The 14,512-nt window shown below is 26.4% G+C and overlaps 1 protein-coding gene across 1 annotated transcript; it reads left to right on the top strand.

Annotated features, from left to right (window-relative positions):
• Positions 1–1,179: 1,179 nt before the first annotated feature.
• LOC112689035 lies at positions 1,180–2,957 on the top strand. Its single transcript, XM_025562532.1, has 2 exons — positions 1,180–2,891; positions 2,947–2,957. The coding sequence occupies exons 1-2, from the start codon at positions 1,652–1,654 to the stop codon at positions 2,955–2,957; spliced, it is 1,251 nt and encodes a 416-aa protein (XP_025418317.1). The 5' UTR covers positions 1,180–1,651.
• The last annotated feature ends 11,555 nt before the right edge of the window (positions 2,958–14,512 follow it).

Raw genomic sequence — 14,512 nt, 5'->3', positions numbered from 1 at the left:
AAAAATTGACTACTTATAGTTTATATTTAAATTCATAAATAAATAGATTAAGAGGGCTGGAGCATAGCACTTAATATGGCAAATCAATTATTATTTTCATTGATTGGTGAAAATTTAATTTAAATAAAATGATCTAAAGAAGAGGTTTGAATAACCGAATAACTGCGATAGACTTACCACATAACTGCGAGTAACAACTAAATATGTATGATCATATTATTTAAAATTATGGTCGTTACTTATATTTGTTATCAAATAAATATATTGTCATATTGTTTTAATACATTAATATACCAACAATTGTTTCTGCCAACTACTTCAATAACCGATAGAGTAATGACTAATAAAATAAAAAAGTAACAGCTAATAAAATACGTTGTCGACATAAAGCTGTGTTCTACTATGTCAATATAAATAAGTATAGTTATAACAACATTAACGAGTATTACTGTTTATTTTATTATTCGAACGTTCAATAAAGGAGTGGTTAAAAATACAAATACTTCCAACAAAAGCCGTTCGTGATACTCTAGGCAGTTATTAAGTAAAATTAACTGTGCATCATTAAGCTATCAGGTATACTTTCGTTGAAAACAAGCAATTAAACTGTGATCGAAAATATGAGATTTTTTCTTCGAAGATTGAAGAATATTATAAAGTTCTAACGCAAGTTTTGATGACAGATAAGCTTTCAAATTTTATAAACTATAAACATAAAATAGGAATAGTTTCGAATTTAATTAGTAAACTACGTGTTAGTATACTTTTTTTTAATAATCAACTAGAACTGATATGGTTACAAAATAAAATACTTACTATATTGTATAATTAAAAGAATTACGTATACATAGCTTATTCATACATACATACATACATATAATAAACAAAAATAATGCATATTAATTGTACTTAATGATAGTACTAGTAATTAACAATTAATAAACTATGCAATTTATAAAAGGTAGACACGATTAAAATTTTGACCGGATGGGTCATACATTATTATGTGTTTGAATATGTGTATTATTATTTTTGGCGAAATGTGTGAGTTGACGTTTAATTGGTGACGAATTTGAACATAGTTTAAAAACTTATTAAACATTACATCACATTAAGAAGTAAAATAAAAATAAATAAATACATACCATATAATTCAATTAACTTATATGTATTTATTAATTGTTTATTTAGCACTAATAAATATTATTTTACTATAATTTTATTTTTTTTATAAACTAGCGAAAGTTGCACTGAATGTTAAAACGAATTTGAATGGTAAACATTTAAATATTTTTAAATCAAAAAAAAAATTGATTCAATGGGTTTTCACGGTGCAACTCGTTTGCGCACAATTTAAATTTTTTACTTGGATATCAATGACTCGTTTGCGCACAACGAAATCAGTCGTTTACCTGTAAACGGACGACTCGTTTGCGCACAACATAATCACTAAGTAACATGTATTTTATATTTTTAAATTTGGACTTACCTAAAGTAATTGAATTATCGGTACAAATTATCAGCACAAATTACCAGCATATCAATATCAATATATAATGATTTAAAATAATCGTCGTGTATTAGGAAAGCGTAATACTTTTAAACAGTCGTTCGCCAGAAAGATGTACTATAACTACTAACTGTATTGACTATGGATATCGAAATTTGTGATGTTTTTGAAACGCGTCGAGGAAAAAAATGTTTAAACATAGAAAGTTATAAATTTAGAGAATTCCGAACTTTAAAATCTGGCGATAAACATTTTAGGTGTACAAATAAAAAATGTTCCGTAAGTGCTGTAGTTAGGTTAGTTAATGAATCATATAAAATTTTAAAAATGACCAACACGCATACCCATGACGAGTACGACGACCGAACAATTCATCGAGAAGTAGTAAGAAGCAAATTGAAACGTAGAGCTGAAGAAGATTTACATATTAAACCAAATAAACTAATACGCCGGGAATTGAAAAACAATGATAACTCTGAACATCTTCAATATAGCGATATGAAATTAATTCGAAGATCCATGTATGAAAAACGAAAAAAATCCTTTCCAAACATACCGAGATCTTTAGAAGATGCTAAAAAACAATTAATTGATGATCAGCATAATCTTACTTACAAAGGTAATAAATTTTCTTTCGTTAGTGATGATGAAAATATATTTATATTTACATGTAAACAAAATTTGGAATTGCTACAAAGTGCAGAACACGTTTTTGGGGATGGGACATTTTCATTCGCTCCGAAATATTTTGTTCAACTTTATACTATTCACGTATTTAAAAACAAGTTTTATGTTCCTGTGGCGTTTTGTTTTTTAAGTAACAAACATACTGATACTTACATCAATATGTGGAAAACATTACAAAATATATGTATTCAAATTACTGGTAATATAATAAATTTAAGCAATTTTCATGTCGACTTTGAAAAATCTGCGCATAATGCAGTATTGCAAATTTTCCCTTACTGCAAAATCACGTGTTGTAACTTTCATTTAGGGCAAAATTGGTTTAGACTTATTCATCAACATAAATTATTATCGAGCGAGTACTTAAACAACGACTCAGAAGTTGGCAAATGGATGAAATGTTTTTTTGGATTAAGTTATTTACCTCCTGACGAAGTTTCTGATGGATTTTGTGATCCTGTGTCGGTAGCACCAAGTACTACGTCTAGTAATATTTCTATATTTTCCGATTATATTTTAGAAAATTACATTGCATCGGACAGCAATTTTCCTCCAACATTATGGGCTTGTAAACCTACTAATAATCCTAAGACTACTAATGGTGCAGAGAGTTATCACAAACAATATAACAGTCAGTTTTACTCTGCTCATCCGCACATACATCAAGTAATCGACGTCATTATTGAAATTCAAAGTAACACTGATTTAAAAATTAATTCAATAAACAATAAAATCATAAATTTCAAAAGAAAAGAGATAATTAATAAGGAGATACAATTGGAAAACATTTGGAATGAATATAAAAATAATATTATTAATCGTTTAACTTATATAAAGAAAATCGGACTTAAATGCCACCATTCTAAATTAGTATAATTTTATAACTAATAGACTACTATTATTACTTATTAAACCTACAATGCATGTTTTTTAAAATATTTTAATTTTTGTAATATTAAATTAATAATTGACAATATTGTTTACGCGTATAATCATTGACGTTATTATTACTTTTATCTGTATTATATTGTTTTATATATATCTTATTCTCGCCAATATCTGGTCGCTCGATGTTAAATTATATAATAAATACTTAGAAATGCAAAATAGTTAAATCTTAATTTATATATTATTTTTTTTTTTATATACAATATGCATATATATTATTATTTTATACAGTCTATTAATTAATTAAAATTAAGCAAAAGAAAGGAAATATGCTCAAATGAATTGTACCTTTATTATTTAAACCTAAAATATGTGTGCGCAATCGTGTCGTAAAAAAGGTAAATGTGCGCAAACGAGTCGCACCCGGTTTTCAGTATTGTCAATAGTTCAATTTAGAGAATTAAAATTGTATTATACTTTTTCTCAAAGTTGACTCATAAAATTTTGCAACAAATCAAATGAATACATTTTTATTTTGAAAATAACTTTTAAACTTTCTTATGCAATATTGAAACTGATTTTGTTTTGTTTGAATTTCGTAATTTCCGATACAAATCTTCTTCTCGAGAAATTAACTTATGCAAAATGTTTTATCAGAAGCGTCATAAAAATGATGCAGTTGCTCCTCCATGGCTTTTTTTCTTAATATTTTTGTTATTTATTATTTATAGCACACTAGGAAAATATATAAATGTGGATTTATGTATGAAGTCCATCCCCTCCTATAAAAGGTCTCCACTGCCTTTTATACACACATTTATAGTTTTACTTCAGACTTTAATTGGGTATTTTATACATTACATCAGCGGTTCCCAAACTTTTTTTTCAGTGGTGCCTTTCTAGGGACTCAATTTAGCTACGGTGCCCTGCTGTGAATAACATAAAAAGACAAAAAAAAAATACTCATTGATAACTTATTTTATTAAAATTTAACTTAATTATAAATAAATGAATTTTTAAACCTAAAATTAAATAAATACAATTATTGTTATCATTATTATGATTATTACATAAAAATATTATAAGATTAAAATGAGAATGTCTGAATATACAATAGAAAATATTTCATTATTTGCTACAAATTTTTTACGAAAACAATAAGGAAAAAAAAATCTAAACATTTTAAAATATTTGTTATAAACCGTAGACCACGGTGCCCTTAGAAAGTATCCGGAATGCCCCTAGGGCACCGAGGTGCACAGTTTGGGAACTGCTGCATTACATCATACATTTAAAAATACGTAAAATATAGATTTTTTTTTGTGTTTAACTACAAACACTAATGTTCAATTACTTCGTGCTCACTATCATATTTGATATCGTTAAGTAAAGTAATCTGGAAGATATAGAAGGGTCCAAAGACATATAAGAATGTTTCACGAAATGTAATTTAAAAATGAATTCCACAAATTAACTACGGCACTCGAATCATAAAATAACTCAGTGGGAAACCCGCAGGTCTTGTGCGAAATAAATCTATTTATTAAATTGATATGTATGAATTGATTTATTTGAAAGTCACGTTCAAATATAATTATATAATTTCAGGCTCCGGAGTACTGAAGTCAAGGTCTGTTAGCAGTGGTCGCCAGCGTTTAATTCATCATTTGTGTTTCGTGCCGCGCATAAATCTCCCCTCTTGTTCCTTAAAAGCCTAAATTACGAATATTACCATACATGCACTACACTTACCTATTATAAACCAGTTTGATTTGGCTTAATGGTGTTGGCGATGACGAACGATAATTGTTAGTGGGCTATCAGGTATTATCAGGAAAATAGCAAAATGTAAAATTATTATTTTTTTTTTTTTGTTAATTTCGGGATATTATTATACTCTAGGAAATGTTCAGATATTTAATGGTGCACAAAAAAAAAAAAAAAAATTAATAACATAATTACCAACATTTGTTAATCAATGCAGCACATAAAGAAGAAGAAAAACAGCAAGAAATAAAATTTAGTTCACGTCCTCACGATTGGAAGTTTCATTGAGTTAGTGAAGGTATAGTGCTGATTTATGTTTAGCATAAAAATGGCATCTGTAGCAGTCGACGCAGTTATCGTTCTTATCTGTTCTATATGTTTTGTGAAACCGTAACACATTGCCATAAATTCCCGGAAATGCTGATCTATTGTAAATATGTTTATCCTTTAGATTTCAATATATTTTCACTTTTATGTCATTGGTTAGTTCAATTCTAAATATATATATTAATAAAACAAAACAAAAATCTACACTAATATTACTGCGTAGTACACTCGTTAACATAATTGAACTGTTTAAGAAGAGAAATTCTTATAATTTATGTAACTTAAGAATATCTGTATTATGTGAATAATAAAATAATACAGCAATATAAATTATTACCATACGTATTATAGTTGCTACCATGTGTTACGTCATTGATTGTTTAGTTAATTTATTGTGATCGATTGTTGAATTTAAACGAATTTTAAAGGCGTAACATTTAATACATTTTTTTTATGTATATTTTTTTTGTACAAACGATGTTTTTAAATAATGTTGAATAATTATTAGAACAACAATACTTTAAAATATTTACACTCTCAAAAAATATAAACAATAATCGATTAGGTTTTGTCTTGTAGGTAACAAATTAGTAATTCATGTTTAATATTTAATAAGTAATGTATTATTATAGTACAAATAATTGTATTTTTCTTTATTTGTTAGGATTTAATTTTAGAATATAAATTACCAATAACTTTGCTACATTAATAATTTCACAAAATTTTTAATTAAAAATGATTAAAAATCATGTAATATATATTAATTACTTTTTTGTCATAATAAAAGCTGTAACTTATTTTCATTGTATGTTGCTATATCAAGCAACAAATCAGGGCAGTATATAGATTACTTGTATTTCTACAAAAAAAAGGTTTGTTGAAAGTTTATGCATATACACATACATTAATGATTTATACATTTATTAATATTTTTATTTTTTATATTACATTTAAAACTGCTATAAATTAAGATTAGTATGCTGTACACATTGACAATTTTGAAAAGTTTCGGAGTTGTGGATAAGTTTGTTTAGTAGAAAAAGAAGTTACAACTTTTATTATTATTATAATCATTGGCTTATTCAGGGCTATTTAGACCCATCGCTGCTTCCAATTTGCCTCACCATGGTTCTCTATACAATAATAGTCTTTCTCCATTCCTGATTCCTTGGAACTTCAGATCTTCTTTAACACGATTGTTCCACCGTTGTCTTGATCTTCCTCTTTGTCTTATTCGATTTGGTTTCCACATTTGTAATCTTGTTTACAGTTTACTATTTTATAAGAAGTTAAAACTATTTCAAATTTATATTTCCCTTACAGTATGTTAGAATTCGTATATACAAATGGTGGTTGTATTTTCATATTAATCCGATAACTATAATTGAGTTTTAGGGTTATAATTATACTTGATAAATATACTTGATTGATAGATAATTCTATAACTTGTATTGGCCGTATAAACTATTATTCGACTTTTTTTTATTTGTTTTGTTCATCACTCACGGATAAACTCGGCACCAATAATAATGTGATACGAGCACTATATAATTAAAAAATGTTTATTAGTTAAGATCTCAGTTTTTTCGTACAAATAATTTAATAATATTAGTTGTAACATACAAACATCCGTCCCAACCAGCAACGCATATAGTTTAAAATCGAAGTCATAACCAACGTTATGTTATTATGGAAAACTGAAAACACAATCACCATTTTTCTACTTTTGATGAAGACTAGAACATTTGTTCTAAGACACAAACAAATAATTATGTACATTTGATCAAACTAATAATATTTTTAATATTTACTATAAAGATTAGAGGTTGTGCTAACTAAATTAACATAAAATATTAAATCAATATAATATTGTCAATTTTCACTACGATTGTAATTAAAATTAAAAAATTAATTGTGTACCTAAATGATAAATTAAAATAAAAAAATTTCTAATTTATTCTAACATAGTACTATAGTACGTAGGAATAGTGTTTTATTTCCTAATTATTTTTAATATAACAAACAATTACTGTTCAACAACATAATCTTTATAGTATTATAATATTTTTTTAATTGTGTCTATAGATAATATTCCATAGCGAGTTTTTGTTTGTTACTCTTAACTGGTTTTAAAATATATCAATAATTTTATGATAATCAGATCTTATTATGAATAAACATAAATTTGTAAGATAAGAAGTTCTGTGCCTAATTTACAATTATTATGACATGATTAAAATACCATGAATATTAGTTTTATAAATGAAAATAAGTCTTAAACATAAATAGCTTAAATTTAGGTAAAATTTTTAGAATATTTGAATAAACATAAATTTCACTATAACTGGAAGATATAAATGTATGGTTAATTTATGTTAATACATATTAATTCCGCATAATATACATAACTCCTCCGAATTAGAAAATTTTAATTTTAACATTGTACTAAAATCAGCATATTTTTATATACTTGTATATTTTTGTTAACAGGTAAACAAGTAACTATTAATTATTAGTTTATCAAAATAAAATCTGAGAAGTTCCAGTAAGATCATTTTTAAAATTGAAATTTTGATTCTATAAGCAATTTGAACATTGTTCGAAATTAGTATTGGTCTTAAAATGTACTGATATGAAATAATGGTTGATATTTGTCATTTAATTTAATACAATATAATATATATTGGTATATTACACCAATGATTTATTATCACTTTGGAGTCGTCAATACTAATATATAAAATAACTAGTTAGGTGTTTTTGTAAATACCATCATAAAATCATTTTTGAGAATTACAATTGATGAAAGTTTAGGAATGCCAATAATAATTTTATCTTAATCATTTTAATTGTATTAATGTATTATTACTTTTTAATGTTAACATAATAAAAGGGTCGCTCAAAATCTTGGTGAAATTATAAGGTCGTGGTCTGAAAAATACTGAGAACCGCTGAAATATATACAATGTATTCATAAAAAACATATTGTATTAGTGCAAATACAAATTATTGAAAAATATAAAAATGTAATAAACAATAATACATACAAAATTTATAATATTTAAAAATGTACACAGGTAGTAACAGGTATTTTGTATATCTGTTACTAATTTTATATAATTAGTATACATTTAAATTAACTACCTATTGTTCGAAAATGTATTTCATTAGTTCATTGTTAAGTTAAAAATAATATTTTACCTTACACTAGCAATGTTTATAATATACATAGGTATTTACATTTTTTTGTTTTTGAGTAAGTAAAATGATTGATCTACCTATTTATTATTCCAAATAAATCTATATTTAATACAAACATACATACATTAATATCTTTTAATTGGGATGTTATTTTGATAAATAATAAATATAAAATTATTAATATTTACTTTTAAAAACTAGAGTTTTTCAAATCACATATTACTTAGAAAGAAAAAATAACTTATCAAATTAAAATAATTATTTCTGTGATTGCCTTGAAACATATAAACATTCGATTTTTACTTTCAAATTGTGTCAATGATATATAAAAAAAAGAATAATAATAATAATATATGTATCACACGAACAACAACTTGGAGTTGGCTTATTAATACATTATATTTAGCTACTATATCCATTATTTACTATGAACCATAATGGTTTCGTGGAACACACCATTTACCAAAAAATCTGCATTGCCCGTACAACTATTGATTGTTCCTGCATGTTCACTTTTATAATACAATGTGCATATTAAACATGAACTGAATTTTTATACGTTAAGTAATCGTTATCCGTATATATCTGGTAAAATTTTTAAGTTTTTTTGTCAGAATTGAAGGAATTATATTCAACGACTATTCAGAAATAGGATAACTATCACAATTCTTAAAAAACTGCTTACGACGTTCTTCTAGACGGAGAATAGACTGATGTATCTAAACAATAATTTAATCTTTCAAAATCAAAACTTAAAATGGAAATAATCAACTTACAGAAAGTTGATTCTTTGTGAATGTACAGAAGAGCGTTAACTGAAGAAATCTGAGCTTAGGATGTCATTGACAAGTATCCAAACTGTAAGCAACTGGTAATCAACTTGGCTACGATTTTTGGTTTGGCACAAGCATTTGTGAGGTATCATTTTCAAAAATTAATTTTTTTAAAAACAAATATCGGACTAAATTAACAGACTTTCACCTTGTGGACACATAGTACATGAACTATTATCCACGACTTAAGATTTAAAAAGATTTAAAAAACTGGCAAAGGAAAAGATATGCAATTTGTCGCATTAAATTACTTGGTAAATTATTATTATTATACAAAATTATTATTTTTCCTAATATTGTAATTTTTTAATTTAAATTAGTTGTAAATCTAGTTTTATACTACTAATATTGTAATTTTTAATATAAATTAATTATAATAACTAGATAATTATTTATTTTTTATTTGTATACTACTATTTCTCAAATATAAAAAATTTGAAAAATATTTTTTCACTGGACCTCATTAATTTATTATTTTAATCTTTAAGACTAAAACATAAAAACGAATCCGGGGTATTTGTTTAAAATTTTTAATTTCTAATTCGAGGTACAAGATATTTCGTCAAATAAGTATAAAGATAAGCCCGAATGAGGGTCATCTCCATTATTCGACATCACAATATACCAATCATTTGCTAACCGATTCTCTCTGTTATCCTAGTACTCGATTATCGTTCATATGACTAACGGTTGTAGTTTTACATAACTAACAAAACGGATCACAACGACATACATAGGTGTCCTCGAGACGCTATGATTCCTGTGCTAATATTATATCTAATGCATTTATTTATAGTATACATTTAGCCAAATTAGCATTTCAAACGCTTAAGTTCACTTCGTGAATTATGAACTAAATTATTGAAATTGTTTACAGAAAATTGCATATTATGTAATGTAACAGATTTTATTAATAGGATATTGGCAAAAAAAAAAAAAATATAATTTTTACTTTTAAATAACATTTAAATACTAAAAACTTTTAAACACACCGTGCACGTACAACAGAAAAAATACGATGTTGTTATACGTATTGAATATGAATAGACAATAGCTACCGTTGAATACAAGTATATGAGTGTACGGATAGACAAAAATACTTATAGAGTATGTTTGGAAGTAAAATATATTAACATATCGTATATTACGAATTATTGATTCTTAATGGTTATAGAATTATTTTAAACATAAAATTAGCTTACTTTAAATATTTATAAACAGCTGTCAATAGTAAATATGTATTTTTAAAACATGAATAATAATTATAAGTATCCTATGCCATTGAAAAATTAACAAAAACTGAGAAATGAACAATGTAAAAGGAAAAAGATTCTGTACCGAGAATACGAGGTATCCAATTTATAGATTCAATAAAAAAAAATAAATATTAATAGGCACCACTCTTTGCGCTAAAATTTTTTATTTTTAAATCGTAGTATAAAATATTTCGTGGTATTTAATATATACTACAAAAGTAGTAGATAACTTTTTTTTATATATCCGTCAATTAAATTACTAAAATGTTGAACGCTTTGATTTTTCTAAGATTACGTCCGTCGATTATTGTTATGCCAATTTGAAATTTGGATCTGGGGAAGGACGCTGATTTTTTCAACTTTATCGTACAAACTGGTGCAAAAACCTTAAATACATCACTGCTGCACTGTGTTAGACAAATTACTAAAATATAGTCAGACCGCACTCATAAAAAAGATTTATAAAATCTTTCATTTGGCACCGAACGGCCGTTATGAAACGATGTAGAATTTTTTGTCTCTATATAAACGTATACCACGGTCGCTTGTCGAATTCCGCTAAATGGACTTATTCTTTTTAATATGCTGCGGACCTCATTCATACATACAAAATAATAATTATAATAAAATAGTACACAGTACTACAGTTGGAACACGATCATTTGTAAAAATTGAATAATGACGTAATAAACGATGTTGTACGGCCTTGTACAATTATATAATTACAGTGGTCGCCACTTAATGTAATCACTTTGGTACAGGACATAATTGATAAAAATATTATTATTTAATTTATTATTTATTAATAATATAATATTATTTGTTTAAAGTATGTATGTGGGATGGTCAGGGACGGCGCGAGGGGATGGACAATAGCGGTAGTTGCCCAGGGCCCCGCGCCTTAAATTATAATTAAGGCCCCGCGGTTTTGATTTAACTGAACTTAAAATATTTTATTAATATAAATTATAAGCCCCAACATTAATTTTACCCAGGACCTCGCAAATTCTAGCACCGTCACTGAGGACGGTACGTGTTTTCACGCTAAGTGACTGGTGGCAATCCTCGTGTTTCGCGCAGTACTGTCTTGTGCCATTGATAGTGTGCGGATTTGGGACCCGGTGACATGTTATTTTGTGTCACTTCCGTCCCTGTGACTTCACGGTACTGTGTATTTTCGTCGTCATAATTCGGTTCACGCGCGGTTTTCTGTGTTGTGTGGAACTCAATCATCTTTTTTGGAGAGCAGTATTGTCATTTGGTTATGAGGTTAACTTATATCTCGATCCACGTATTGATGTCGATACGATAAAGGTGTCATCGATCATACACGTACGTGGATCAAATTGATTTAATTATTTCTATCAATTATTATTTTATATATGTATAATTTTTCAATATTGTAATTGTATATTTACTCGATGTGATATAAATTATTAATTTCAATTTATTTTACTCCTTTTATATATATATATTGGGCGCTGTTGTCATTTATTGTAAACCTAATATTATCATTGTTTTCTAGAATTATAATTTTGTCCTTGGACTTTGTCACTAGCGTCTATTATATTGGTGCAGATATTATTTCATTTATATTATTATAATTAATATAAGTTGGTCACCTTTATCTAATACCTGCGAAAATTGCGGCAAATAATTGCATTTTCGTAAGATTTGCTGCAAAGCCATCAGTAGGTATTTTAGTTAATATTTTTTTCATCGATTTACAACCAATTTTCAAAAATCTGTCTATTTACTCCTTTTGGGTAGGTACCTTCTGCAACCTTCCATGTTTAAAAAAATTTCTTGTTGTATCATTTACTTGGTCCCAAGTCATTTTCATAAGATTTAACGCATCTAAGAGATTGGTTTGTTTTGATTTTTTTGATAGCGGACAATTTTTGATGATAATTTATATTTTCTATATTGTCTATTATTCTTGTCCGCATTTGTTTGTGATAATATGATTTAAAGTTTTCATTATTCCTTGATTACATGGTTGTATTAGCGATGAGGTATTTGGTGGTAAAATTTTAATTTTAATGTGTTTAAAAGATACTTTAACCACGTAGGACAGTTGTCAATAAGTAAAACGATTTTATTATTTAATTGTTGATCCCATTTTATTAACCATTCATTAAAAATAATTGATGTCACCCAAGAATTTGTGTTAACGTAATAATCAACTGATAAACATTTTATAGATTTAAAATAAAGGGGGCTCTTATTCTTCTCAAAAAAGTAAAAACCTAAAAAGTTAAGTGCCCAAAAGTTTTTATTTTTGCCTGCCATACTCGCACAACGTATGATAGTGATGCGCTCTTTTGATATTTTATAGCCTTTTGTGTTTTCATTTTTGAATAAATAAGTATGCTCGAATAAGGCTCGATAAAATTGTATAACCTCAAAATGATGACATTATGTTGCGTATTAGTTCAAATAACCGACCTAATTTACACTTATAAGTTTACCTCTGGACGGTACTTACACTTTAGCGGCAAACACTGTATACATAATTTTTAACGTCTGCTTGAATAATAATCTTTAATCTTGAAAAAGTTTGAATACTTTCAATTAAACCAGTGTTTATCAAGAACGACCAGCAATTGAAAAGTAAAATTGTAATTAATTTACGTTTAGACCCAGTGTCGGCCTGGCTCTAAAGAGCCCAGGCAGGATTAACCTAATCCAACCCCCATACTACAACATTTATTTATTACTTGTATATTGAAATTAAATATATCTTAAATATGTAAAATGGTCATTAAAATGTAATACATATAGATTCTATAGTTGTTATTTTAAATAAAAAAGAATAAATTTAAAAATTCTCTTAATCTAAATTTACTGTTAAGTATTCAACTTTTATAAAAAAAAAAAAAACTTTGCATGTATAAAATAAATACATTTAATAATATATATTATATCATATGAAAAGTCTTGTCGTTTCTTTTGACGATTTTTCTATGTCATATATTAGTTTTATTTTATTTAAATTTAAAGTAATATATTTTTCTATAGTCATAAGCATTAGTGGTTCTAAATGTTGCTGATCGAGTGACGATCTTAATTTTGTTTTTATTACTTTAAGCTTAGAAAATACTCTTTCACAACTGACTTGAGTTGATGGCAATAGCATTATGTATTTCAAAACCTGATTTAAATTGTTGTACATACCAGAATGACAAGATAGTTGGGTAATAATTTTAAAAGCACATGCTATACATTTCCAACAGGTATTACAATTTATCGAATCAAGTTCATCTTCTGAATCAGATGTCACTACTTCATCTATAATATAACCTTCACCATCATTATTGTTCATTATGCCATGTTTTTTTGGAATAATATTAAAATAATAAGAGGCAAATTGTTTCTATTTAAATAATACAGTATCTCTATTAACATCAGATCACTTTGTTACAGTTATTAAGATATCCATAGCATATTCTTCAAACTTTTTGATGTACCTATTCGTATATATTTGGATCTAACCATTTACATCCTTTAATATATTTTCATTTGGAATTAATCGTTCTTCAATACCATTTAATATCAAGATCATTCATCCATAATAATTATAATTTATATTTATCGAACTACAGCATAATTATAAAACCTGACTAAGATAATAAGAAGTACGATTTACTTATTCTAACTATATATTTAAAAATTAAAAGTTAAAATACCTTACGACCACGTGTTCCTTGTAATTATTATATCCAAACGTTTAATTACATTTAAATATACATATAAAAAAAATAAAAATAAAATACTTGGGCCCAGGCAGCGATTGCTGCCTATCTGTTTTGGTCAGGCCGACACTGTTTAGACCAGATAAGTATATAGATGATGATGATATATAGATACACAATGAGATATAGGTAGACTAAACGATTGTACGAAATTTATACCTGTACCAATTTCACCGATGTACACATTGCAGAAGTTGTAATAATAGATCTATATTAAAGCTAATATCCATTACAATTTTCAATAAGTTTATCTCTTTGAGATATTATCTATAGTAAAAATTATAAAAT

Source organism: Sipha flava, unplaced genomic scaffold (genome assembly GCF_003268045.1).
Source record: "Sipha flava isolate LNK unplaced genomic scaffold, YSA_version1 41_pilon_pilon, whole genome shotgun sequence".
NCBI lineage: Eukaryota > Metazoa > Arthropoda > Insecta > Hemiptera > Aphididae > Sipha > Sipha flava.
Note: the sequence above shows the minus strand (reverse complement) of the source record. Positions and strands in the feature narration are given on the sequence as shown.

Bases quoted from the DNA above. Each gene is read 5' to 3' on its own strand.
- LOC112689035 (XM_025562532.1), top strand. From the start codon at position 1,652: ATGGATATCGAAATTTGTGATGTTTTTGAAACGCGTCGAGGAAAAAAA.